This window comes from Gorilla gorilla, chromosome 3, assembly GCF_029281585.2.
Source record: "Gorilla gorilla gorilla isolate KB3781 chromosome 3, NHGRI_mGorGor1-v2.1_pri, whole genome shotgun sequence".
NCBI lineage: Eukaryota > Metazoa > Chordata > Mammalia > Primates > Hominidae > Gorilla > Gorilla gorilla.
Genome location: NC_073227.2, coordinates 15,287,079 through 15,313,824, shown reverse-complemented (window position 1 = coordinate 15,313,824; position 26,746 = coordinate 15,287,079). Strand labels below are relative to the sequence as shown.

Here is a 26,746-nt window from a genome sequence, read left to right as displayed (position 1 = left end):
AACACTCTCCTTTATCTCCCAGTTGCCTGAAGCTTGATGCGAAAGGGCCACTGAGAAGGCCAGAAATGGGCCACTCCTACCCAACTGACAGGAGGAATCGTGCTGAGAAAACAGCCTGGCCCCAGTGAGAGGGCTTGGCAGACAGGCATGGGAGTAAACAAACCTACCAACCTCCGGGGCCCCTGGGGTCTCAGGAGCTGCGGGCACCCAGCCTAGGCTGGTCCATCGGCCCCTCTTCTCCTAGTTGAGATCCTCAGGCCCAAGGCCTTAAGCTGTGCCTTGATTCCTCCTACCTTGTCAAACTAGTTCCCAACAGTGGCACTCTTTCAAAAATAAAGTTTTAACTCTTATTAGGAAAGGAATGCAGATCCATTATAGAAAATGAAAAATACAGCCAGACGCAGTGGCTCACGCCTATAATCCCAGCACTTTGGGAGGCAGAGGCGGGACATTTGCTTAAGCTCAGGAGTTCAAGACCAGCCTGGGCAACATGGAGAAACCTTGTCTCTGCAAAAAATACAAAAAATTAGCTGGGCATAGGTGGTCCTGGCTATTCAGGAGGCTGAGGTGGGAGGATTGCTTGAGCCTGGAAGGTAGAGGCTGCAGTGAGCTGTGATTGCTCCACTGCACTCCAGCCTGGGCGACAGAGCAAGACCCTGTCAAAAAAGAAAAAAGATAGAAGAAAGATAAAAAGGAAGAGGGAGGGAAGGGAGGGAGGGAGGGAGGAAGGAAAGAAGGAAAGTGGAAGGAAGGGGGAGTGGGGGAGGGAGGAAGGGGGGAGAGAGGAAGGGAAAGAAAAGAAAGAGGGAAATGAAAGAAAAGAAAGAAAGGAGCAAAGGAAGGAAGAAGGGAAGGAAAGGAAGAAGAAAGGAAGGGAGGAGGGAAATAGAAGAAAGAAGGAAAGAAAAGAAAGGAAAGGAGAGAAGGAAAAAGGGAAGGAAAGGAAGAAAGGAAGAAAGGAAGGAAGGGAGGGAGGGAGGGAGGGAGAGGGAAGAAACGAAGGGGAAAGAGAGAGACAGCGAGAGAAAGAAAGGAAGGGAGGAAGAAAGGAAAGAAAGAAGAAAGGAAGGAAGGAAAATTAAAAATACAACAAAGAACAGAGAAGGAAACAGAAAGCCCCCATGATGTCAGGATCCAGAGGCAGCCCCTGCCAACCTGTCACCTGCTTCCCCTCATTCTACTTCTGCAAGACAGAGTCCTGTTTGCAGCCATACATCCTGTTTTTTAACCTTCTGTGTTCACTTTCCCAAGTCCCTATAGCTTGTCATAAACGCCTGAGTCATTGTCCTGACTCAGAAACTCGAGGCAGCAAATGCGGATGCAATAGACCACTGGCAGAACACACACGGCGCCATCTGATGTGTACGTAAGATTTGTGCATGCTTTTGCACATTTCCTCCGGTAGACTCCTGGAAGTGGAATTAACACACTAAAGGGCAGGAGCGTGCATAAAGCTGTTGTTTGCACAGAGGCGGGGGGCATCTGCTATGCACCACACTGCACAGGCTCTGGGCTTTCACAGTGAACAAGACAGACTCAGTCCCTGTCCTTACAGAACTTCGATCCTAGTAGGGGAAAACACACAAGAAATAATCAAAGAGAGAGAGATAAAAATATCAGATGAGAAGTGCTGTGGCAAGGATGGGAAAAGGTGGCATATAACTGAGTGACTCGGGGCTGGCCTAGATGATTCTCAGGCAGGCCTCCCTGAACAAGGGACACTGAGGTGGGAGCTACTCAGTGAGAAAGAACCAACGGTGCAAAGATCGGGGGTGGAGCGCTCCCGGCCAAGGACACAGGAGTGCCTGTGCAAAGGCCCTGGGGCTGAGAACAACCTGCCAAAGGCACCTGCTGTCTTCTCTTTTGACACTTAAATTATACCCTACCTTTAAAAAAAAATCCTGGCTAATTTGATTGGGAATGATAGCATCCTGCTGTTTTAATTTGCATTTCATGACTGGTGAGGTTAAACTAATTTTTATATTTAATAGGCATTGCTTTTCTTCTTTGTGAACTGTGTGTTCCCATGGCTTGACTAATTATAAATTCCCATTGTTCCTCTTGTAAACTTGACAAACTTTTTATACACTGAGGATATTAACCCTCTGCCACATTGTTTAAAGACTGTTTCCCAGGCTATATCTTCACCCTCCATTTTTCTAAAGGCCTGCATGCCATCTGTGCATCAAATACTCTGTTGAGGAAACTGGGGGTAGAATAATATTTGCCATTATCATTATAACAAATTCATTTTCAGATCCCATTGGACATTGCTTTTAATCCTGTATCATTCAGAATTGAGTTTTTAAAGAGGATCAATGGCCTGAGACTGAGTATAAAATTCCCACTTAACTTTTACCCTGTAAAATGGGAGTACGGGTTGAGTATCCCTTATCTGAAATGTTTGGGACCAGAAGTGTTACAGATTTGAGGGTTTTTGGATTTTGGAATATTTGCACATACATAGTGAGATATCTTGGGGATGGGACCCAAGTCTAAACATGAAATCCATTTATGTTTCACATACACTTATACATATAGCTGAGAGGTAATTTTATACAATATTTTTAATAATTTTGTACATGAAACAAAAGTCTGTGTACATTGAAACATCGGAAAGCAAAGTTCTCACTGTCTCAGCCACCCAAGTTGACAGTCTGGGGTTGTTTGGCATCACCATCATTCCTGACAATGAATGTATTTATTTATTCAAGACAGACTCTCTCTCTCTGTCACCCAGACTGGAGTGCAGGGGCATGATCGTAGGTCACAGTAACCTCAATCTGCTGGCTTCAAGCAATCCTCCCACCTGGGCCTCCTGAGTAGCTGGGACTACAGGGGTATGCCACCACGTCCGGCTAATTTTTAAATTTTTTGTAGAGGCAAGACCTCACTGCCCAGGAGGGTTTCAAACTCTCGGCCTCAAGCAATCCTCCCACCTCAGCCTCCTGAAGTATTGGGATTACAGTCATGAGCCATCTCGCCCAGTTCTGACTCTGAATTTATATGCTACCAATAAGTAATCATTTCTTACACTTATTCACACATACCACTGATACAGTGGAGAAGATAATTGCTCATGGTAACATGTGAGCTTGCTTGCATGGGGAGTCTGGGTGTGTATGGAAGCTCTATCACAGCTGATGGGGGCTAGGGGGATCTTTTTCCCCTTGGGTATGCTAAATACACTGCGTTGTACACCTGCATTTTGACTGCGATCTGTCACAGGAGGTTGGGTGTGCAATTTTCCACTTGTGACTTCATGTTGGCACTCACAGAGTTTCAGATTTTGGAGCATTTGGGACTTTGGATTAGGGATGCTCAACCTATTTCTATACCACCTTTGGAAAACTCCACAAGGACGGGGGAAGCTTTACAGATCACTTCCCTATTTTGCAACAAAAAATGCAATAAGAAGCGTTCGTTCTCATCATCATTTGACAAATGGTGTGAGTCAACCATTCCATGGGAAAAGCCAGGCCCCATGCTTGCTTAGACAGCTTGGAGAAACGCAATCTGTTTCCCTTGATCAAAATCACTCAAGACCAGGATGTCAGGTTTTTGTCTGGCTTTGAATATTTCAGAGGTAGTGAAAGCTCTCTCCATGGAACCAGAAAGAATAATTAAAATGCAATGCCCTTTATGGCCCACTTACATTGTGGGACAGAAAAACGGTGACTGTGACTTGACTCAGAGATAACAAAAGTGTAGTGTCGAGTTTGCAGTTCGAGAACATGGTTCTGATACGCATGAGTCTGGTTTAACAAGGTGCTGTCCAAAACCACGCCTGCCTGAACACACTTTACACAACTACCACCCAGGTCAGAAAAGAAACATTCCTCGTCGCGTGCGGTGGCTCACGCCTGTAATCCCAGCACTTCGGGATGCCAAGACAGGTGGATCACCTGAGGTCAGGAGTTCGAGACCAGCCTGGTCAACATGGCAAAGCCCTGTCTCTACTAAAAATACAAAAAAGTTAGCCAGGCGTAGTGGCAGGCGCCTGTAATCCCAGCTACCCGGGAGGCTGAGGCAGGAGAATTGCTTGAATCCAGGAGGTGGAGGTTGCAGTAAGCCGAGATCACAGCACTGCACTTCAGCCTGAACAACAAGAGTGAAACTTCATCTGAAGGAACAAGGAAGGGAGGGAAGGAGGAAGGGAGGGAGGGAAGGAAAGAAAGAAAAGAGAAAGAAAAGAAAGGAAAGGAAGGAAGGAAGAAAGAGAGAGAGAGAGAGAAAGAAAGAAAGAAGGAAAGGAAAGAAAGGAAGAAAAGAAAGAAAGAAAGAAAAAGAAAGAAAGGGAAAGAAAGAAAGAAAGAAAGGAAAGGAAGAAAGAGAAAGAAACAGAAGGAAAGAAAGAAACAAAGAAAGAAAGAAAGGAGAAAGAAAAGAAAGATTGATTCCTGATGCTCGAGAAGGCTGGCTCCTGCCGCTTCCTGATCAACCCCACACCCGGAGGTCATCCACACTCTTATTCTAGCACCTTAGATTAGTTTTTACCCTTCTTAAACTTCATGTGAGTAAAATCATATAGTACGTAGCTTTTGTGCTCATCTTCTTTGGTTTGGTTCTGACACCATGTCTGGGAAATTCATTCATTTTCTTGCCTGTTTTGGAAATTCATTTTTTCCCAGTGCTGTGTAATATCCCATTGACTAAATACACCTTTATCCATCCTATTGCTACATCTATTGCTGACAGAGCATGTTTTCTATCCTTTTCCTTCAGGGAAAGTGGGTCTTTATATTTAAAGTGTGAATTTTGTATCCACTCTGACAATTTCTGCCTTTTAACTGGTTTAGTCCATTTACATTTAATGTAACTACTGATATGACCCCTTTAATTCCACCGTTTTGCTGTCTCTTCTCCATTTGTCTCGTCTGTTTTTTTTTCCCTGCTTTGGTCCTTCTTTGCTACCCTCTTTTAGTGCAAACAGATTTCTTTACTCTCTCATTTTATTTCCCCTATTTGCTTTTTAGCTGTGCCTCCTTGTGCTGCCTTTTTAAACCTTGATTTGTCACAGCCTCCTTGAACTCATAGCGTCACGCACCCCCTCAGACAAGACTGAAGGACTGTGCGAGAGCACAGGTCCGTTTACCACCAACCACCCCCACCCCATCCTTTCTAGATTGTTTTATGCATTTTACGTCTGCATATGTCATAAACCCCACAATACAACGTGATTCTTTTGCTTTAAACAGTCACTTGTGTTTTGAATACATTGAGAAAAAGAGATCGTCTCAGACATTGACTCTCCTTTACCCACTTCTCCTGTTCTTTATTCCCTTCCAAGAGAACTAAATTCCTATCCGGCATTGTTTCTCTTCACCTGCAGAATCTCCTTTAGCATTTTTGGTGGTACAGCCTCTGGCGACAAATAATCTTAGCTTCCTCTTACCTAAAATGTCTTCATTTCACTCTTATTGTAAAATAATATTTTTTGCTTGATGAGAAATTCTGAGTTAACAGATAGATGTCTCTGTTTCGTTTTAGGGCACTTTAGTGTATGGGATGCTACCGAGGGGCACGGTTGCTCCACGTCCTTGCCATTTCTCAGCGCTGTTAGCTTTTTAATTTAGCCATCCTGGGGCCTGGGCAGTGTTGTTTCATTGTGTGCTTTTCTTCCTCTTATAAATATGCTCCTTTTAAATGCAGATACAAGATCCACCATTAAACTTTTATCAATCCTATTTAAATTTCCAATTTTTCTTGTTTTAAATATTTTAGAGTTTAATTTATATATCATGAACTTCACTGATTTTTAGTAAGTCTTCCAAGTTGTGAAGCCATCATTATAATCTGTTTCAGAACCTTCCTCACCCAGTAAGATCCCTCACGCTCATTTACAGCTAATCTCCATTCCAACTAGTCCCCGTCAGCCACTATAGATTTGGATATATAGATTTGGCTATTCTGGAGATTTCATATAAATGCAAGCATACAATATGAGGTCTTTTGTGTCTAGCTTCTATCATTTAGCATAATGTTTCTGAGGTTCAGAAATGTTATAGATATTGAAGCATATAGATTTGGCTATTCTGGAGATTTCATATAAATGCAAGCATACAATATGAGGTCTTTTGTGTCTAGCTTCTATCATTTAGCATAATGTTTCTGAGGTTCAGAAATGTTATAGATATTGAAGCATATAGATTTGGCTATTCTGGAGATTTCATATAAATGCAAGCATACAATATGAGGTCTTTTGTGTCTAGCTTCTATCATTTAGCATAATGTTTCTGAGGTTCAGAAATGTTATAGATATTGAAGCATATATCAATATTTCATACCTTCTCATTGTTGAATCACATCGTGTTATATAGACATGCCACATTTATCCATTCACCAACTGAGGACATTTGGGCTTCTCCCGTTCGTTGACTATTATAATGCTATAAGCATTCGTGTACAAATCTTTATACAAATATGTGTTTTCATTTCTCTTGGGTAGATGCTTAGGAGTAGAATTACAGAGTCCGTAGGTGTCCTTTTTTTAGACTTTTTAAGAAACTGCAAAACCATTTATCAAGGTGGCTATACCATTTTAAAGTCCTATCAGAATGACAGTACCCATTCCTCCACATGCTAGTCAACATTTACTATTGTCTGTTTTTTTTTAATAGTCATTCTAGTGGATGAGAATTTATATCTAGTTGTAATTTTACTGGTTCCCTGATGATCAATGAGGTAGAATACCTTTTCACATATTTGTTAGTCATTTAATTATCCTGTTTTTGAAATATTCTTTCAAGCTTTTGCCCATTTTTGAGTTATTTTTCATATTGTTTTATAGTTTTTATAATCTGCACAAAAGTTCTTTGTGGTTATAGGTATTGAACATGTCTTCTCTCAGTCTGTAATTTGCCTTGTCTCTCTTTTATTAGTGTCTTTTGATGAACAATGATTATTTCATGTCCAATGTACAACCCTCTCTGAATAGTATATTTATGTAAATAGTGTACTGTGTCCTGCTTAAGAAATATTTACCATGTCCCAAGATCATGAAAATAGTCTGTTTTCTACTAGCAGCTGTATTGTTTTACTTTTTACATGTAGGCCTATGGACCACTTTGAATTAATCTTTGTGGGTAGTATGATATAGACTTCATACTCTATATACAGAGAGTGTGTGTGTGGTGTGTGTGTGTGTATTTCCTGTTTTTTTTTTCTTACAGATAGCTGACCAGTCCAATATTGTCCATTGAAAGATCATCCTCTCTATAGTGAACTGCCACGGTATCTTTGTCCACACACGTGAAGATGTACTTCTGGGCTCTTCTGTTACATTGACGTGTCTCTCTAACCTTCAGCCTTACTGTCTTGATTACTGTAGCTTTGTAGTAAACTTTGTTATAGGTTGTATGAAACCTCCAATTTTTCTCTTCTTCAAGATTGTGATTCCACATCCTTTCAATTTTTACATCAAATTTAGAATCTGCTTGCCGATGTCTGCATTTAAAAAGTCTGCTGGTGGCTGGGCGTGGTGACTCACGTCTGTAATCCTAGCACTTTGGGAGGCCAAGGCAGGCGGATCACTTGAGATCAGGAGTTCGAGACCAGCCTGGCCAACATGGCAAAACTCCATCTCTACTAAAAATACAAAAAAAAAAAAAAATTAGCCGGGCATGGTGGCAGGCATCTGTAATCCCAGCTACCTGGGAGGCTGAGGCAGGAGAATTGCTTGAACCCAGGAAGCAGAAGTTGCAGTGAGTTGAGATCACGCCACTGCACTCCAGCCTGAGCAACAGAGCAAGACTCAGTTAAAAAAAAAGAGTCTGCTGGGATTTTGGTAAGGGATAGCACTGAATCTGTAGATCAATCATGGAAAAACTGATATCTATACTAAGTCTTCTAATCGATGAAAACGATATCCCTTTCCATTGATTTAGATCTCCTTAAGTTTTTCTCAGCAATGTTTTATAGTTTTCAGGGGAGACATCTTACACAACTTTCCTTAGATTTATTCCTAGGTATTTGAATTTTGTGGTGCTTTACTGTAAATGATATTTTTTAAGATTTCATTTTCTAATTGTTCACTGCTGATATATTGAAACAACTTATTTGTGTGTATGTACCTTGTATATGTAGACTTTGATAAACTCACTTATTAATTCTAACAGTTTGTGGAGTCTTGCCATGTTCTGAATGTGTCTCACAAAAATTCATACATTGAAACTTATCATCAATGTGATAGTATTAGGAGGTGGGGTCTTTAAGAGGCGATGAAGTCATGAGGGCAAAGCCTTTACGAAGGGAGTTAGTGACCTTATAAGAGAAATATGAGCTGCCTGCCTCTCTTATGTCATTCCACTCCTTCTGCCACGTGAGGACATGGCATTCAAGGCACTGTCTTAGAAGCAGAAACTGGACCCTTGCCAGATACTGAACTTGCCACTGCCTGGATCTTGGACTTCCCAGCCTCCAGAATGGTAAGAAATAAATTTCTAATATATATAAGTTACCCAGTCTGTGTTATTTTGTTATAGCAACAGTAATGAACTAAAACAGGTCTCTTGGGTTTTCTGCATCACGACCATAGCACCTGCAAATAATGAGTTTCCCTTTTTTCTCCCTCTCTAAAACCTTTTTTTTTTTTTTTTTTTTTTTTTTTTGAGAGGGAGTCTCACTCTGTCGCCCAGGCTGGAGTGCAGTGGCGCGATCTCAGCTCACTGCAAGCTCTGCCTCCCAGGTTCGCACCATTCTCCTGCCTCAGCCTCCTGAGTAGCTGGGACTACAGGCACCCACCACTGCACCCCGCTAATTTTTTGTATTTTTAGTAGAGATGGGGTTTTACTATGTTAGCCAGGATGGTCTCGATCTCCTAACCTCGTGATCTGCCCGCCTTGGCCTCCCAATGAAACTTTTATTTATTTTATTTTATTTTATATTTGACATCCTGGCCAGTGCAATGTTGACTAGAAGTGGTAATAGTCAACATCTTGTTTTGACCTTGAACTTGGGTGGGAAATGTTCAATATTTCATCATTATGTATGTTACTTGTAAAAGATTTTTGACAGAACCATTTATCATATTAGAGAAATTCCATTCTTTTCCTGGTTTTCGGAGAGTTTATATCATGAAGTTGAATTTTACCAACAGATTTTTCTGCATCTATTAAGATGACTGACCACATGTTTTTTTTCTTTTTTATCATATTATTATGTTGAATTATATTCAGTGATTTTAGAATATGAAGCCAATCTTTATATTTTCAGAATAAACCCAGCTGGGTTATGACTTATTAGCCTTCCTATGTATTGCTGGATTTGATATGTTAAGATCTTGCTCGTACTCTTGTATCTATGTTCATAAAAGGTAATCCAAAAGTTTTCTTATCCTGTAATGTTATTGCTTTTGGAATCAGAGTTACACTGGCTTCATAAGTTAGTTAAAATGTGTTCCTAATTCTCTATTTTCTGGAAGACTTTGGCTAGAATTAGTTTTACTTCTTTCTTAAACACTTGAAAGAATTTACTTGTGAAGCCATCTAGGTCTGGGCCTTTCTTCATAGGAAAATTATTCATTACAGATTTAATTTATTTAGGAGCTATAGGACTACTTAGATTTTCTATTTGTTTCATGTCAGTTTTGGTACATTGTGCTTATTCAAGGAATATGTTCATTTTATCGAGGTTTCAAGTTTATTGGTATATGCTGTGGTTTTATTAACTGTAGGAGCTGTGGTATTTCCCCCTTTACATTTTTGATATTAGTAATTTATTGTCTCTGTTTTGCTTTATCAATATTGCTAAATGTTTGTCAATTTATCAGTTTTAATTAACTCTTGAATTTGTTGATTTTCTTTATTGATTTTATTTCACTGTTTCTTGCTCTTTAAAATTTCCTTCCTTCTACTCTCTGGAGTTTAATTTGCTGTTCTTTTTCTTTCTTCTTGAGATAGAAGCTTAGATGCTTGATTTTCAGCATTTCTTCTTTTTGTCTAAAGTATGTTTTGCTCTAAGGACTAATTACAACCCACAAATTTTGAAATGTGGTCTATAATGATAAAAGTATGTCATGTCCACAGTATTCTGCAGTTGTGGAATAGAGTGCTCTGTCAGGTAAGTTCACGTTGGTTAATTGTGTTGGTGAAATCATGTCTTTATTCATTCTTTGTCTGTGTGTTCTACTGTTTGCTGAGAGAAGTGTGTTCACCCCAACCATAACTGTGGATTTGTCTGCTTCTCCTTTTAGTGTTGATAATTTTTTTCTTTTATACATTTTGAGGTTTTGTTATTGAATGCATTCCCACTGAATTGACCCTTTATTATTAAGAACTGTCCTTTTGTGTCTTTAGTATTACTTCTTGCCTTAGAGCCTTTGACATTAATACAGCCAGACCAGCTTTGCTTTTAGGAAGTGCTTGCACAGTGTATCTTTCCCCATCCTCTTATGCTCCATGTCACCATGTCCTCATAATTAAGATGTCTCTCTTGTAAATATCACTGTTACTGTTTGATCCAGTCTGAAAATCTCAGCTTACTTTACTTCTTAGCCTCCTGCCCCACACAGCTTCAAAGTGTGACAAACGCCCTGAGGGGCAGACTGGTCATGTGTTTGTGGCGGGCCCCCTCCCTTTGTCTCCTACGTCCAGTGAGGGCATGGGAGCTGTCACTCTGCCTTTCCAGCTGGGCTCGCCAGCCTCCCCATTCACTCCAGGACTCAGGAGGATCTCCTGTGCAGCAAGCTGGCCTAGGTGGGGCTCCTCTGGTTTCCATTCTTTCATGCCCACTCTGAGATGGCAGAAAGTCCTACTCATCTCTCTGAGGACATCCAATCTTCAGCCCACACCCAGAATCCACAAATGCCCCAAGGGAAGAAAGCAGCTGGCAATTAGGCCGCCTAGGCAGGGCTCTTTCCCCTTCCCTTTGGAATTTTAGTTCATCCACACTCCACAGCTTCCACAGATCTCCAGTATCTTTCAAAACAGGACTATTTGCAATTTATATTTTTCCCTTGCTGTTGCAGCCAGTTGACCGGCCTGCCCTGACCTGCGGCATCTTACCTGGAGATGGAAGTCTGCTCATGGTTGTTGAAGCAAATGAATCAATAAATGCCCGACACTTAGATGTGCTATCACGAGGCATTTGCAATAACCCTCGCTAGTCTCCATTAAGCTCCTTTGACAAATGGGGAACTGTTCTTTGAGCGGATTACCTGCAGCCCCAAAGCCTCCTTACCACACCTAAGACGGCAGGGAGGTTGCTGGGGCCCCAGTGCTTTGAACAATGCCTGGAGCACAGCAGGTCCTCGGAGCTCCGCATTTCCCCCATGCGTGCAGGGAGGGAAGGCCGCGTGCCCGCGGGCGGGGGAGGGGGCGGCACGTACCAGCCTGCGGATGTCGCGCTCGCACTCGCGCTTGATGCGGTGCACCTCGTCTTGGTGCGCCTGGTAGGCGGCACGCAGGTCGGCTGCCTTGGTCTTGTCAGCCTGCATGCAGTTACTGAGCGCCTCCTCTGCCTGCTTGCGCGCTGCCTTGAGCTCCAGGATCTCCTGCTGCAGCCGCAGGCGCTCTCCATCGAAGGCCCTGCGCGCCTCCTCGCGCGCCTCGGTCAGCAGCGCCGTCTTGACCTTGTCGGCCGCGCCGTCGCGCAGCACGTTCAGCGTGGCCTGCAGCCGCTGCAGCTCGCCCTCCTTGATCTTGGCGGTGCGCGCCGCCTCCTGCTCGTGCTGCCGGATGAGCCCCTCGCGCAGCGCCTGCAGCTCCTTGGTCTTCTCCTCATGCAGCTTGGCCTTGAGCTCCGAAATGTAGGCCGTGTGCCGTCGCTGCTCCTGCTCGCGCTCCAGCTTCGCCTCCTGCAGCCGCTCGCGCAGTTTGCCCACCTGCAGCCAGAGCGGCGAGAGAGCCGGTCAGGGTCAGGGTCAGGGTCACAGCTGGGGGAGCTGGCCATAGCCTCCCCACGCCCAAGACACCCACCTGGGCCCACGTTCCCATGGATTCCCCCTTCGGCAGTGCCCTGCAGGCCTGACCCTCCTGCCAGCCCCACTTAGAATCTCTCCTGCTAGTTCCCTGAGATTTTCCCTGGGGGTGGAAACCCCCTGAGGATGCTGGAGAGGCATTCAAGCCTTTGACATCTCTTCCAGGTTGTAGATTGACACGACTGCTCAATCACAAAACACACCCTGCAGAAATCATCACCAAGACCCAAAAGATTGTAAACCAGAAATATATTTCCAGGGCCCTATGCGCGGACTGTGGAGTTGGAAAAGACAGACCAGGCTTCTAAGTCCTGGGGGGGCAGTGAGCAGGGGGCACCATTCTTGTTGAGTGGGGTCCCTAGCTGGGCTGGGGGCTCCAATGCATCACCCACATTGCCACATGAACCCCTCACGGTCTTGGGAAGGAGGTAGCGTGCTCCCTCTCTTTCTCCCTCTCTCTCTCTCTCTCTCTCTCTCTCTTCCTCTCTCTCTCCTCTGTTTTATCATGAGGCAGCCAAAGATCAGAGACAGTCTGGTGAGCTGCCCAGGGTGAGGGATGAGGACCCTGTGCTACCAGGCAACCCACCCCGCCTTGAGCCTATTCATTTTATCAGCAAACAATTCAAAACATTACTTATAAAACGTCCCAAGGGAGTGTGTTCTTAAAACACTTCAAAATGCTTTCTTTAACCTTTTTGTTTCAAATATCACTCAACACACATTCCACAGGAATGCTTGACAAGCCCTTATTTCCTGAATTCTGCCCATCTCTGAAGACCTGAAATGAATTGCCTCTGGTGGACAAGCTGCTTCCAGGGAAAATGGCAATGTTTTTCCCCAGACCACACTGTTGATAACATAGTAATATGTTAAAATTAATTTTAGGTGAGAAGTTTTACAATGGCACCTGAGTATTGATAAATCCTTACTTATAACAGCAGGTAAAAAAGCAAATAAAACCAACCCAGGCAAACACACAAGATCAACATCTCCTTTCACCAGATACTCACAATCATAGGAATGAAGCCAGCCGACCAGTCCATGCTCTGTCCACCTTACCCTGGGGGCAGCAATCAGCATCTTTTCCTAGTGGATTTAGCAGCAGGAAGCCAGAACTTTAAGTATTTAACAGAATTGTCCCGGTTAAGGACAAAATGGTTTTGACTGTTCTCCCTCCTGCGGGGCAACAGTCAAGTCCCTGGTTAATGCCGACAGCCATCTGGGGCCAGCAGGGTCAGATCCAATGAGATCCTAATCTGCTTTGATAAGCTGCGTTTCCCCCAGGCAAATTTCTCTACCTCTATGGTGGCTGATGTTGTGGGTCGACTTGGCTGGGCCGCAATGCCCAGTCGTTTGGTCAAACACCAGTCCAGATGTGGCTGTGAAGGTACATTTTATAAGAGATTAACATTTACATCAGTAGACTCTGGGTGAAGCACAGTGCCTTCTACAATGCAGGTGGGCCTCATCCAATCAGTCGAAGGCTTTAAGAGAAGACCGAGGTCCCCTGCGGAAGAAGGAACTCTGCCTCCAGGCTGCACTGCGACTCGAAGCTGCAAGATCAACCCTTGCCTGAATCTCCAGCCTGCTGGTCTGTCCTACACATTTCAGATTTGCCAGCCCCACAACTGCATAAGCCGATTCCTTAAAACTGACAAACAACCTCTCACTCTGTGGTGTGTGTGTGTGTGTGTGTGTGTGTGTGTGTGTGTGTCACAACCTATTGGTTCTGTTTCTTTGAAGAACCCTGACTATACAACCTTCCAGAGCTCCAGTTTCCATTACTAGGAAACAGGGATGTCAACAGCTGCCCCTCAAAGGCCCGTTGGGAGGAGGAAGATGAGGTGACTGTGGGTGGGTGAATGGAAGTCTGTTGTTATCATGGTTCTGACTTTCTGCATCACGGGTGGGCGGCCTCGTGTGAGAGACACAGGTAGAAAGGGGGTGAGGAACATGGAAGGGTGGGCAGAGGCCTGTGCAGGGCAGCCCGGGGTGTCTAGGGGCTGCTTCCTGGGAGGGGCAGAGGTGCTGCTGAGGCTGGTGATCCAGGTGTGTAGGGCAGGGATGGTGACAGAGAGGCAGGGGCCTGGGGACAGGGCCCTGCTGGGTCCCTCCAGCTCTGCCCAAAGCTGCCGAGAGCCAAGCCCAGGTGACATGACCTATGCCACAGAAGCAGCAGAGTGAGGCTGGGGTGACCTCTGATGGGCACAGAGCACTCCCTCCCACCACCACTCCATCCAGCTGAGCAGGCCAAAAAAAGCTGCCCAGCACTTTACCTCCAGGTGCCTCCAAGCTACCCCAAGTGTAGAGGCACCCACACCAGCCGCTCCTCAGCACTTGGACTCTAAATGCAGCCATGGCACAAAGGCCAAGAGAGGGAGCAGGCCCTGGGGGTGTGGGGGCTGGCGTGGAGAAATTATCTGAACCACCAGCACCACCCTCACTTGCCACTCCCACTCAGAGAGTGAGTCAGATTCACCCCTTTCCATCCTCATCCTCATCCAATCCGGCAGCACTGGCTCTCCATGTCCAGGCCTGGCCACTTCCCCACTTCCCCCTTGCCCAAGCCACCTGCAGCAGCCCTCCCCACCACACCCTCCATGCTCAAAGCCCTCTAAATCTCATGGGTACCAGTTCACTACTCTGAAACCATCACACATGTATAGTGTTGAACAAAGAAAGTGGATGGCAGAGGGGGAAGCCAGGTTTCCCACTTGGAGTAAGAGGTTACAGACAAGCAAGAGGAGGCTGAAGGGAGCCATGCGGCAGTCGATGCGTCTTGGAACATCTGTAAGAACTCATGTTTGACTTTGTATGGATATAGATGTCATATATGGAAATATTTACAGGTATGTGTACATACGCAGGTCAGTATACACATATATATTCCTTGTTCTGGCAGCTGAGAGGGCCTAGAAACAATGACACCGCAGCAGTGATGGGCACACCTGGTGCCTGGATCTTTGTTTCTAATGCCATTCTCCAATAAAAGGAACCAGGACCCCTTAGAGAAACTGCTGGGTCTAGCGCTGGGGTAGGAAATATACAAGATGAGCCTGGGGCATCTTTTTTTTTTTTTTTTTTTTTTTGAGTCGGAGTCTCGCTCTGTCCCCCAGGCTGGAGTGCAGTGGCACGATCTTGGCTCTCTGTAGGCTCTGCCTTCCAGGTTCACGCCATTCTCCTGCCTCAGCTTCCGGAGTAGCTGGGACTACAGGCGCCCGCCACTGCGCCCGGCTAATTTTTTTATATTTTTAGTAGAGACGGAGTTTCACTGTGTTAGCCAGGATGGTCTCGATCTCCTGACCTCATTATCTGCCCGCCTTGGCCTCCCAAAGTGCTGAGATTACAGGCGTGAGCCACTACGGAGCCTGGGGCATCTTATAATGCCAGAAAGTAAGGAAGTGCTCCACAAAACCCCCACAAAACTGCCCCTGTGAAGCCTTGGGTTCTGCTTGTCCCTGCACTATTTTCTAAAACCTCTGATGGAATGTGCCCAGGGCTGCTGTATTGCTGGTTTCCTGTGAGGCTCTGTACCCATCTGACTTGAGGACAGGGTCTGTCTCTGAGTTACTTCCAAACACTTCTCACTCAGCCCAGGCATGGAGCATGCGTGCCAGGGGTTTGCAGATGAACAGACAGACACGTTTACCACCCTCCTTCATCCTACAGTGTCCAACAGGGATGCTTTGCTAAAATGCCAGCACTTTAAATGGGACATTGACAGTGATTGTGAGATCATATCAAAGTAACACTTCAATGCAATTGTAAAGTTTGCATTTATGTTTTTTGTACCAGTCAATAAGCACATTGCTGAATTCTCAGAGAATTGAAATTCTCCCAGCAGCCAGATGGGTAAGTCAACCTGAAGCGGCCACAGGGATGGCTGGATTGAGAAAATAAGCAGCCAGTGTGCATCCAAGTGGAAATTGCCACACGTCCCAGAGGCAGAGAGGCAGCGTGGTAACAGGGAGGCCCAGCCTGGGGTCCGCATGGGCCTGGCTTTCAACCCAGCAATACCACCTACTGTGCTGGCCTCGTGTGTGGGGCTAAACTGTGTCCCCCTGAAAATCATATGTTGAAGTCCTAACCCCCATGACCTCAGGATGCGATTCCATTTGGAGACAGATCCTAATGAGGTCATTAGGGTGGGCCCTAATCCGATTTGCCTGGTGTCTTTGTAAGAAGAGAAAATACAGACATGGACAAACACAGAGGAGAAAGCCATGTGAAGACACAGGGAGAAGGCGGCCGTCTGCAAGCCAAGGAGAGAGGCTTCAGAAGGAGCCAATCCTGACACCTGGATCTGTGGCTGCCAGCCTCCAGGACCGTGAGACAGCAAACGTCTGTTGCGTAAGCCGCCCTATCTGTGGGACTTGGTTACTGCGGCCCTGGCAAGCTAACACACCTGGGCAAGTCCCCGCCCTCTCCAGCCCTTGGCTTGCTCACCTGTAACACGGGGGAAGCCACACCTGATCTCTCAGGTCACTGCCAGGGTCATGACACCCTCTAAAGCACCTGGTGCTATCTGCACAGTAGGCATGTAAAGGTCACCCTGATGGTCATGTGAGCGTATGACAGGCAGCACCCAGGCCCTGTGTGTGACTGTCTCATCCATTCCTCAAACAACCCAGGAGGCAGACACCTTAGAGGTCCCCATCTACAGATGGGAAAACTGAGGCAGGGGGTTACACAGCTTATAAGACCTCAGGCAGGGGTGGTGGTGGAGAGGGGATTGAGCCCAGGCAGTGTGATGTGAGTGAGCAGCTTTCCCTGTCACCACAGCTGCTGTAGCTATGTCCGATACAAGCTTCCAGCCCTTACACCCCCAGCCAGTCAGCCCCAGCCCCAGCCCCGGAGGTGACCTGGCCTGTTGACCTGGCTAAAGGGTGAACAGGTCAGCATCACCAGCATCCATGTCTAAAAGAGGCTGGATGCACTCGGCCTGGAATCTTGAACACCTAGGGATGGAGACAGGTGCATCTGTCCCCAAGTTCCAGAAGCCCAGTCCCCTGGTCCAGAACTCAGCCTCTGCTCTGTGCGGCCATCCTGAGCTGGGGTTGGACCCAGATCCCAGGCCCCAGCCCCGTCCCCACCTGGAAGCTGGATCTGGCCCAGCACTCCATTGGCGACCTGAGTCCCAGCTCAACAAGACAGGGACGCCTGCTGCAATTCCCCAAGCAGCCTCCACCCATCACTCCAGGTACTGCAGCAGGAGCCAGAGGGCACCTTCCGGGCTTCAGATAGACCTTCAACTGCTCAAGCCACCCAGAAGCAAGCCTGCATCTCCATCCTCTTTCTAGGCTCAGCCTGGCTGGCAGCTCCTCTCTGGGCTCACAGAGCCCTGGGCTTGCTCCACCCTCAAGCCCACCCAAGTAAGAACCAGGCCACCAAATAGGACTGCAGCTGTGCCTGGGCACCAGATGTTGATGGGGCTTTTTATTGCATCCATTAATCAGATCCTCATGACCATCTTAAACCAGACAGCTATTATTACACCATAATACCTGGTGTCAGATGAGAAGACAGAGGTTTCGGAGACTTTTAGTCACCTGGCCAAGATCATGAGACCAGTTAGGGGACAAGCTGAGGTTTGAAGCCGGGTCTGCCTAGAAAGCCTGTGCTCCTCCACTCTGTGACAGCCCGTGCTTTAATTAGACTGCAAGCACCCAACCAGGCACTGTCCTGACCAGCTCCAAAGCTCAAATCTGCCTTAGGAGAGAGGAAAGTAGCTCATATCGCAGAGCCAGGCTCTGTTCCAAGCTCTTTAGCTAGCAGAGCCCTGAGTCCAGACCACAGCCCCATCACATCTAAGAAAGCACATATATGGCTTTCAAGACCTCATGGCAGCATAAACCAAAAATAAACTTTGAAGCCTCCTGACCATCTGAAAGGACCCCTCCTCTCCACCAAGGGTCTTCCAAAGTTCACCTGAAAAGCTAGTTCAGGCCATGATGGGAAGCGGGGAAGTCGGACATACCTCACTATGCCCTACTCCCTTTTGGAATTTAGGAAAAGCTGGTACCGCCATGACCCTGCTGAATTAAACTAAACTCAGCCTGAGGATGCCTTCATGCATGAGTTCCTATACAATGAACTGCAACCTAACTTAGCAGGCAAACTAACCGAAAGCCTGACTTAGGTGCATTTTTAAACAAATAGCCGAAGCTCAGCCAATCACAGCAGCTGAGCATCAGTAAATCGCAGGTGACCCATGGATCAAGGGTCAAGCTGTAACTGATCAAATAGCCTCAGCACCTCTTCTGTTTTCTGTCCCCATAATGAATGCTGTCTGACCACATGCAGGTTTCTCTGAACCTGTTCTGTTCTGGGGACTGCCCCATCCTCGAATCGTTCTTTGCTCAGTTAATCTCTGCTAAACTGAATTTGTCAAACATTTTTCTTCTGACAACCCCCATCTTGCAGGTAAGAGAAATCAAAGAATGAGGTGTTCAGTGGCTTTTTGAAGGTCACAGCAAGCACTGGTAGGGCCCAGACTCCTGCCCAGCAGTCTCTGTACTGCAAAGGGACAGACAGCAGGGCAGAGAGGTGAAGTGCCCCCCCTCGGCCCCCCTCCTGGAACAGGCTCTTCACACACATGCCTCAGGGGCAACACGGCCCAAAGGGACATTTGCAGCCCAGCCGCTGCTGAGCTGGCGCCAACCCCCACCTTGCTTTTTTCCTGCTGGAACTCGATCTGAATGCTGGTCAGCTTGGCCCGCAGCTCCTCGTTGGCCATCTGCACCGCGTCCGTCTCCATCTCAGGCTTCTCGCCCTTGCTCCGGCCTTTCTTCGACATGCTTCCCCTTGGGTCAGAGTGCTGAGATCCTGCGGTCCACACCCGTTCACGCACGCCAGCCAGCAGGCGTGGCTACCAGCTCCACCGTGCTAACCAGTCGCGCAGGACTCAGCTCGCCCTCCGAGGAAACCACCATCACTTGGGATCCTGAAGGAAGGAGGGAAACTGAGTTAGCAGAGACAGAAGGGTGGGGAGCTGGTGTCCCTGCCTCGGGCACCCTGGGCCAGGCACCTGCCTCATCTGGAGCATGACCTGCCACTCCCAGACTGACCTAGAGCCTTCCCGATGGGGGCTGCAGCAGAATCGCTTGGAGGTTGTTAAGGCGTGGAGTCCTGGGCCCACCCATTAGAATCTGATTTGCATTTCTAACATGCTCCCAGGTGAGGCTCCCAGGTGACCACACCTGGAATAGCTTCAGTCCATCCTGCTCCCATCAGGATAAGACCAGCCCATCTCAGCAGCCTGCAGACCATGGTCTGCCAACATCAGTGAGCCTGTGTCTCCCAAGGTGCTTCTTCCAAAAAGCAGGGCCCTGGGCCTCATCCAGAGCTCGAAGCATGAGGAGCATGGTGGTCCAGGGAATCTGCATTTCCATCCACAATCCCAGCAATTCTGGAGCAAGGTGTGAGGACCACACTTAGAGAAATGGACTTTTCGATTTCAGAGGTTAGTAGTTTCCTTCCCTACTAGGTAGGTGATATCACCCAGTGTTACAGATGAGGAAACTGAGACACACAGAGGTTGACTGCTGGTGATGTCACTCAACTACTGAGAGAGGAAATAGTATGAACCTGATCAAGGTCCACAGCTGGAAGCGGGTGAGCCAGGACTGAGCCTAATCACCGCCCCAAGCTGCCTCTGAAAGCCCGCCTCTGCTCTCCCTTCCCTTCACCACGTCTCCTTCTCGTTTTCTATCTGACAAACTGTAATTGACTTAGTTCTCATCTATGTCCCCTACACGAGGATGGGTTCCCAGTAAGCAGGGCCTGGGCCTGCTCTGCACCTGCTGTGTCCTCCATGCCTAGAACAGAGGGCAGCACGTAAGGATGCATTCCATCAGGATCCGCCAGGTGCGTGAATGAATGAGTGAGTGACAGCAGGAGAGTCATGAGGCACCCATCATGTGCCAGGGCCTGTGACAGAAGCTGGGAATCCTGTCCTATCATCTTTGGAACACCTGGTGAGAGAGGATTTTACTAGGCCCATTTTAGAGATGAGGAAATGAAAGCACAGAGAGGTGAAGTCAGCTACCTAAATCCACACAGTCAGTGAGTCGTGGCGTTGGGATTAGATCACGTAGGGAATGAATGCAGAGCGAGGAGGGAACACTCCAGTGTCAAGGAATGCTAACTTGGGAGGTTGGGCAGATGAGACAAAATTGGCAAGGAAGGCCATGAACAGGACAGAAGGAGAGAAAGCACCAGGGAGGCTGCAGAAGATGGTGTGTCTAGAAGAAGGAAGGCTCCAACAGCGGGCAGCCCCAAAGAGGTCAAGGTGAGGACCTGAAGCTGGACATTGGATTTGGCCTCCTGGAGTCCATATGACCTCAGCCTGTGGACAGGAGATGCAGGAAGTACAGGACAGGGGTGCCCAGGGATGGTCTGGGGTGGGGTCTCCACAACGCCAGTGCATCCAGCAAGTTGCAGATGCTCAGTGGCCATGAACTGAAGTCAGGCGGGACCTGCTAGCCCTGGGGCCCTGGGACATCCCTCCAAGCTACAAAATCTGGGAGGCAGTGATGGAGGTCAGCTGCTTTCCTCCTGAACAGGAGAGAGTGGTGTTTCTTAACACACCATGAAGGATTATTCTGGGCTAATCAACATCACCGCTGATCGATTCCAGAAAGGTACATTCTGTCTTCAGATAAGTATGAACTCCATTTGCCTTGATCTGACTTAGAGCTTGATACATAATTCATTCCTCACCTCCGCTGACCTGCCGCTTTTATAACCACAGCAGTTCTCAGAAATCAGCCTTCGAGTCTGAAGTGCACCTCCCCATACCCTGATGGGCAGGAAGACACACAAAATACAACACCAAAAAAGGAAGCTTGCTCCTTTTTATTCCTTTCTGTGGCCACTTCTAGGAATGTGCTTTAAGGAAATACCAGAGATACAGTCTCTGATAGAAACACTTGGATGTTCATCCCAACAACACAAGGCTCAGCCAGAAGGGATAGATTAAGTAAATGATGTCTAAGCCCCGACAGAAAAGTCCACATGGGGAAAAGGTCAGTACCACAAAGAGTGAAAAAGGTGAAATAAAAAAACAGGCTGGGTGTGGTGGCTCACACCTGTAATCCCAGCACTTTGGGAGGCCGAGGTGGGCAGACCACTTGAGATCAGGAGTTTGAGACCAGCCTAGCCAACATGATGAAACTGCCTCTCTACTTAAAATACAAAAAATTAGCAGGGCGTGGTGGTGTGCACCTGTAATTCCAGTTACTCAGGAGGCTGAGACAGGAGAATTGCTTGAACCTGGGAGGCGGAAGTTGCAGTGGGCCGAGATCGTGTCGTTGCACCCCAGCCTGGGAGACTCCATCTCAAAATAAATAAATAAATACATAAAAATAAAAAACAAATACAATTTATAGTTTCAATTTTCTGCTATATATATATTTGCTCATTATTTTCACTCAGTCACAAATATGTGTTGAGCACCTGCAAGGTGCCAGCCCTGCACCCTGGGGATACGGTGGAAAGGACACGGCAGCCACGCCCCCAGGATACTGACAGGGACCACCTGGGGGATGCAATTATAGGTGATATCTATTCTCTTCTTTAGACTCTTCTAGGTAAGTACAATTTTCTACTTCAATGACTGCTTTTAAGAGGAAACAGTGCAGTTTTTTTGTTTTGTTTTGTTTTTTAAGAAAGGCAAGAAAAATATCTGCAATTAGCCAGGAAGGACACCACTAAAAAGCTGATGAGAAAGCAAAAGGACCACATCCACAGGAGCGGCCCACCGGCCTCGCAGGCAGGATGGGGTGGCTGCAGGTCTGTCAACTCTTTGGGCCGCCAGTGGGGGAAAGGGCTGCCCTGCCCTGTGTGTCAAGTGTCAGCTCCTCTGGGTCAGAACCTTAGCTCCCACCTTTGTGCACCCCACCCCGTGCCCAGCCCAAAGTCCAAGCTCAATCCAATTCCAGGATGAATAAATCTCCATGGGCTGATGCCAAGCCTGGTATTCTCAACACCCCATGCCAGACACTGCCAGGCTGGGCCACAGTGAGTGTGGAGATGAATGGAGTGCAGGAGGGGAGGATGTCCAAAGTTCTGGGCCAAGTCAATCTTGGAGCTCAGGGTGGGCCCCAGCAGCCGGCCTCTGTGCCATGGACACATTGTTGATAGTCCTGACGCTCACAGCACCACACAGCATCACTGTAATCAGCCCCTCTGGCTGTGGGCTGCACAAAGGTCTCGTCAGCAGGAGCAACAGCAGGGAACTCTCCTGCCTGAGCTTAGCTTGGTGTCAGCTGCGCCCGGGGATTTTCATTCTGAGCCTACTGCCCACCAAGCAGGAGATGGCACAGCCCACTGTCGAGGAAGGAGCACAGCACTGGTTCAGCGCCGCAGGCTGGAGGATGACTGCTCAGGACACACAGGGGGCGGAGTCCTCAGAGAAGGCTCCTTCCTGAAGGCACAGGGACCTTGGACCTGCTGACCCTGGACCTTGTCTGGCATATAGGCCAAGGTTGGCAAATATTCATCTCCCACAAACCAGTCCTGTTGGCCCCAGAACTGAAATATCTCTGCAGCCCACCCATCTCTGACATCACATGTCCCCTGTCCCAGCCTCCATATCGTTTGTCTGTGCCTTGGCAGTGCGGGTGCCCTTTAACTGCCTACAGGAAATTAATATACCGGGCATGCAGGAGGACCAGACAAGGTCCCAGCCATCACAGAACTATCTAGTCAGGAACACCACTATGGAAATGAATACATAAAACAATGATGGCTTGTGGTAGGTGCTGGAAAGAACAAGTCTACAGGGCACTGTGATACACAGCTATCAAATATCACCTGTCACGGGCAGGCGGTGGGGAGGGCAAACTGCCAGACCACGTGGGGGTTCTACACCAAGCACAGAGTCAAGACCAGCTATATATTTGCAGCCCAGTGAAAAATGAAAACGTGAGGCTCCTTGTTCAAAATTATTAAGACTTGCATGACGGCAACAGCAGAGCATTAAGCCAAGAGCCAGGCCCTCTGAGTGTAGGCCCTGCAGGACAGCACAGCTCATGTGCCCGTGAAGCTGGCCCTGGACAGAGTTCAAGCCCTGCTCTGAGCATGCTGGGAAGCCATTAGCAGGGTGTGACTCGGATTTCCATTTCACTGAAGTGCAGATGGTAATTACCGGGGGACCTGCCCCGATGATCACGTAGGTTCTTTTCTATTTTCCTAAGCGTCGACTGGCTTGAGAAATAAAAGGATAGAGTACAAAAGAGAGAAATTTTAAAGCTGGGCGTCCGGGGGAGACATCACACATTGGTAGGATCTGTGATGCCCCACAAGCCACAAAAACCAGCAAGTTTTTATTAGGGAGTTTCAAACAGGGGAGGGAGTATACGAATAGGTGTGGGTGACAGACATCAGGTACTTAACAGGGTAATAGAATATCACAAGGCAAGTGGAGACAGGGCGAGATCACAGGACCACAGGACCGAAGTGAAATTAAAATTGCTAATGAAGTTTTGGGCACCATTGTCATTGATAACATCTTATCAGGAGACAGGGTTTTGAGATCAACCGGTCTGACCGAAGTTTATTAGGCGGGAATTTCCTCTTCCTAATAAGCCTGGGAGCGCTATGGGAGACTGGAGTTTATTTCACCTCTGCAATCTCGACCATAAGAGACAGGTACGCCCCGGGGGGCCAGTTCAGAGACCTACCCCTAGGTGCGCATTCTCTTTCTCAGGGACGTTCCATGCTGAGAAAAGGAATTCAGCGATATTTCTCCCATTTGCTTTTGAAAGAAGAGAAATACGGCTCTGTTCTGCCTGGCTCACCAGCGGTCAGAGTTTAAGGTTATCTCTCTTATTCCCTGAATAATTGCTGTTATCGTGTTCTTTTTTCAGGGTGCCCACATTTCATATTGCTCAAACACACATGCTGTACAATTTGTGTAGTTAACGCAATTATTACAGGGTCCTGAGACGATATACATCCTTCTCGGCTGACAGGATTAAGAGATTAAAGACAGGCATAGGAAATCACAAGGGTATTGATTGGGGAAGTGATAAGTGTCCATGAAATCTTTACAATTTATGTTTAGAGATTGCAGTAAAGACAGGCATAAGAAATTACAAAAGTATTAATTTGGGGAAGTAATAAATGTCCATAAAATCTTCACAATCCACGTTCTTCTGCCATGGCTTCAGCCGGTCCCTCCATTTGGGGTCCCTGACTTCCCGCAACAGGTAATAGCTGTATCCCACTGGTGGTGGTGAGGGTGAAATGGGTCCCTGCCTGTCACACAGGAAGCATTGCAGAGGCTCTGTGACCATCATCCTGCTGTTTAAAAGGCACCTGGGCTGCTGAGACACAGACAAATGACATGGAGGCTGGGACAAGGGCCATGTGGTGTCAGAGATGGGTGGGCTGCAGAGATATTTCAGTTCTCTAGCCAACAGGATTTGGTTCGCAGGAGGTGGATATTCGCCAACCTTGACCTATATGCCAGGCTCTTGGCCTGACCCCACAGCCTTCCACAATGCCCACCACCAATATCTGCCCATGCACTGGGTGCAGGGCCTTGTCTGGCCTTCTCAGGCCTGCTGCAAAATTTCCTCTCTTCATTAAAGCACAGCTTCGTGGTGACAACATTGTAGAGGCAAGCAGAAGGGCTGGGACCCTGGACTGAGGCCACAGGAGGCAAGGGCAGAGCTCTGGTTGGCCAACATGGGCCAGCTTCTGGCCGAAGAGGGCTGAGGCGGGCTGAATCGTGGCCCCCAAAAAGATACGATCACATCCTGCTCCCCAGAACCTGCAGATGTACCCTTATTAGGAAAAAGCGTCTTTGAAGATGTAACGAAGTTAAAGATCTCAAGACGAAATCATCCTGCAGTAGGATGAAGTCTAAATCCATTGACAAGAGTCCTTCTAGGAGATGCACAGAGAAGACACACAGAGGAGAAGCCCAAGCGAAGTCAGGGAAGAGACCAGAGCACTGTGGCCACACCAGGGAAGCCCAGGACAGCCGACAGCCACCCAAAGCTAGAGGGGGGAAGGGCTGACAGCTTTTTTTAAGGGAATGCGACCCTGCCAGCACCGTGATTTGGGACTTCTGACCTCTAGAACTGCAAGAGTAAATTTCTGTTTACCACCCAGTTTGTGGTCATGCTTTATAGAGGCCACAGGAAATTAATATACCAGGCATGCAGGAAAAAACCACTCCTGGGGCCAGGCGTGGTGGCTCACGCCTGTAATCCCAGCACTTTGGGAGGCCGAGGCAGGTGGATCACCTGAGGTTGGGAGTTCGAGACTAGTCTGACCCAACATGAAGAAAACCCCCTCTCGGCTAAATGTACAAATTAGCAGGGCGTGGTTGCACAAGGCTGTAATCCCAGCTACTTGGGAGGCTGAGCCAGGAGAATCGCTTGAACCCGGGAGGTGGAGGTTGCGGTGAGCCGAGATCACGCCATTGCACTCCAGCCTGGGCAACAAGAGTGAAACTCCGTCTCAAAAACAAACAAACAACAACAACAAAAAACCACTCCTGGGACACACTCAGCACTTTGTTTAATGCCCAAAGGCAACCAGCTCCTCAGAACATGAGTCTGAATAAGCCTTGCCTTGCCCCTCTCCACACTGTGTGTAATATCATCAAGAAACCACAATGCCTCCCGGCTGAACAGGGCTGCTCACATCCCTCTACAGTCACAATTCACAACCTACAAGGTGAGATTAGAAGGGACCTTTGCCTCCAAGGTGCAGATGAAAAAAGTAAGCCTCAGAAAGCAGAAGTGAGTTGCCCAAGATTGTTGGATGACCCGGTGTCAGCCATGGGCTTTCCAACTCGGGTCTCCTGCCTCCAGCCCCACATGGCCTGATAGTTTTATAGCAGGATTCAAGTAACACAGGCACAAAAAGAAAATTAGCTCCTTCAAGACAACTCAAGTCCAAATAATATCTGATAAGCAGAAATTTCAGCCCATCACCAAGAAGTCTTTGTAACACTTCCTGCAAACTTCACCAAAAATTACATGGAAATCCCAGGGGTCTCCGTGGAGAAAATATGAATGGTCTAGGTTGGTAGAGTCAAATCCTTTCTGTGGACAGAAAACAGTTTATCCTAAAGAATCTAGCCACACTTTTTTTTTTTTTTTAACAAATATTCATTACTTAATGAGCCCTTAGGAAAAAAATCTCTCTCTGAGTAAGTACATGACTTTGGTTTAAATATGTAAATCCAAATTGATTGTACTGACTTAAAAAGCTACAGCCATATTCCTACCCCAGGCGCAGTAATATGCTTCCTGGAAATTTATTCTAAGGAAGCAATTCCCGAAAGGAAAGAGCAATCTGCCTAAAGATGTTACGAGTAGCATAATTTGAATTGTTGATGGCAGTGGAAAACTGGAAATAACCTCAGGACCCAAAAGTTATTGATGGCCGAATGAGCAAAGGCACATCAGCTCACTCAGAAACAGCCCAGGCGGAGACAGGGAGGGAGGCCCACGGACAACAGTAGCATGTGAGCCCTGCCGGGCAGCCCCTGGAGAGATGGGGAATGTGCTTCTCATCAGTTCACATCCCACGATTTTCAGTTTCGTTTTAAATCCAGTGATGGTGGCCATGCTGTTTGTGCAATCAAGAAAATAATGAAAGAGATGGTAGTGGGTTCTCTTTTGAGCAGAACTGAAATACCAGAGTGAAGCTCACACCCCAGGCCAGCTTCAGCTCCTTCCATGCGTCCTTTATGGCCCAAGTGGAGACTCAGAGGCTGTCAGAGTCCCCACTCCACAGAGCTGCTGGAGGCTAAGTGCCTTCAGGTTTGGGCATTTCTTGGCACACTTCCTGGCACAAAGCAATGCT

The 26,746-nt window shown here is 47.3% G+C and overlaps 1 protein-coding gene across 4 annotated transcripts in view; it reads right to left on the bottom strand.

Annotated features, from left to right (window-relative positions):
- JAKMIP1 (janus kinase and microtubule interacting protein 1) overlaps positions 1-26,746 on the bottom strand; it is a 175,858-nt gene that overhangs the window by 72,073 nt on the left and 77,039 nt on the right. For 3 of the 4 annotated variants that reach the window (XM_055385847.2, XM_055385846.2, XM_055385849.2), the window contains 2 exons: positions 18,585-18,860; positions 11,327-11,821 (listed from right to left, as the gene is read on the bottom strand). In XM_055385847.2, the coding sequence (XP_055241822.1) occupies positions 11,327-11,821; positions 18,585-18,713 (624 nt within the window). In that variant the 5' untranslated portion in view covers positions 18,714-18,860. Of the gene's footprint in view, positions 1-11,326; positions 11,822-18,584; positions 18,861-21,142; positions 21,255-26,746 lie in introns of all 4 variants that reach the window. The other variant, XM_055385848.2, reaches the window with a different exon arrangement.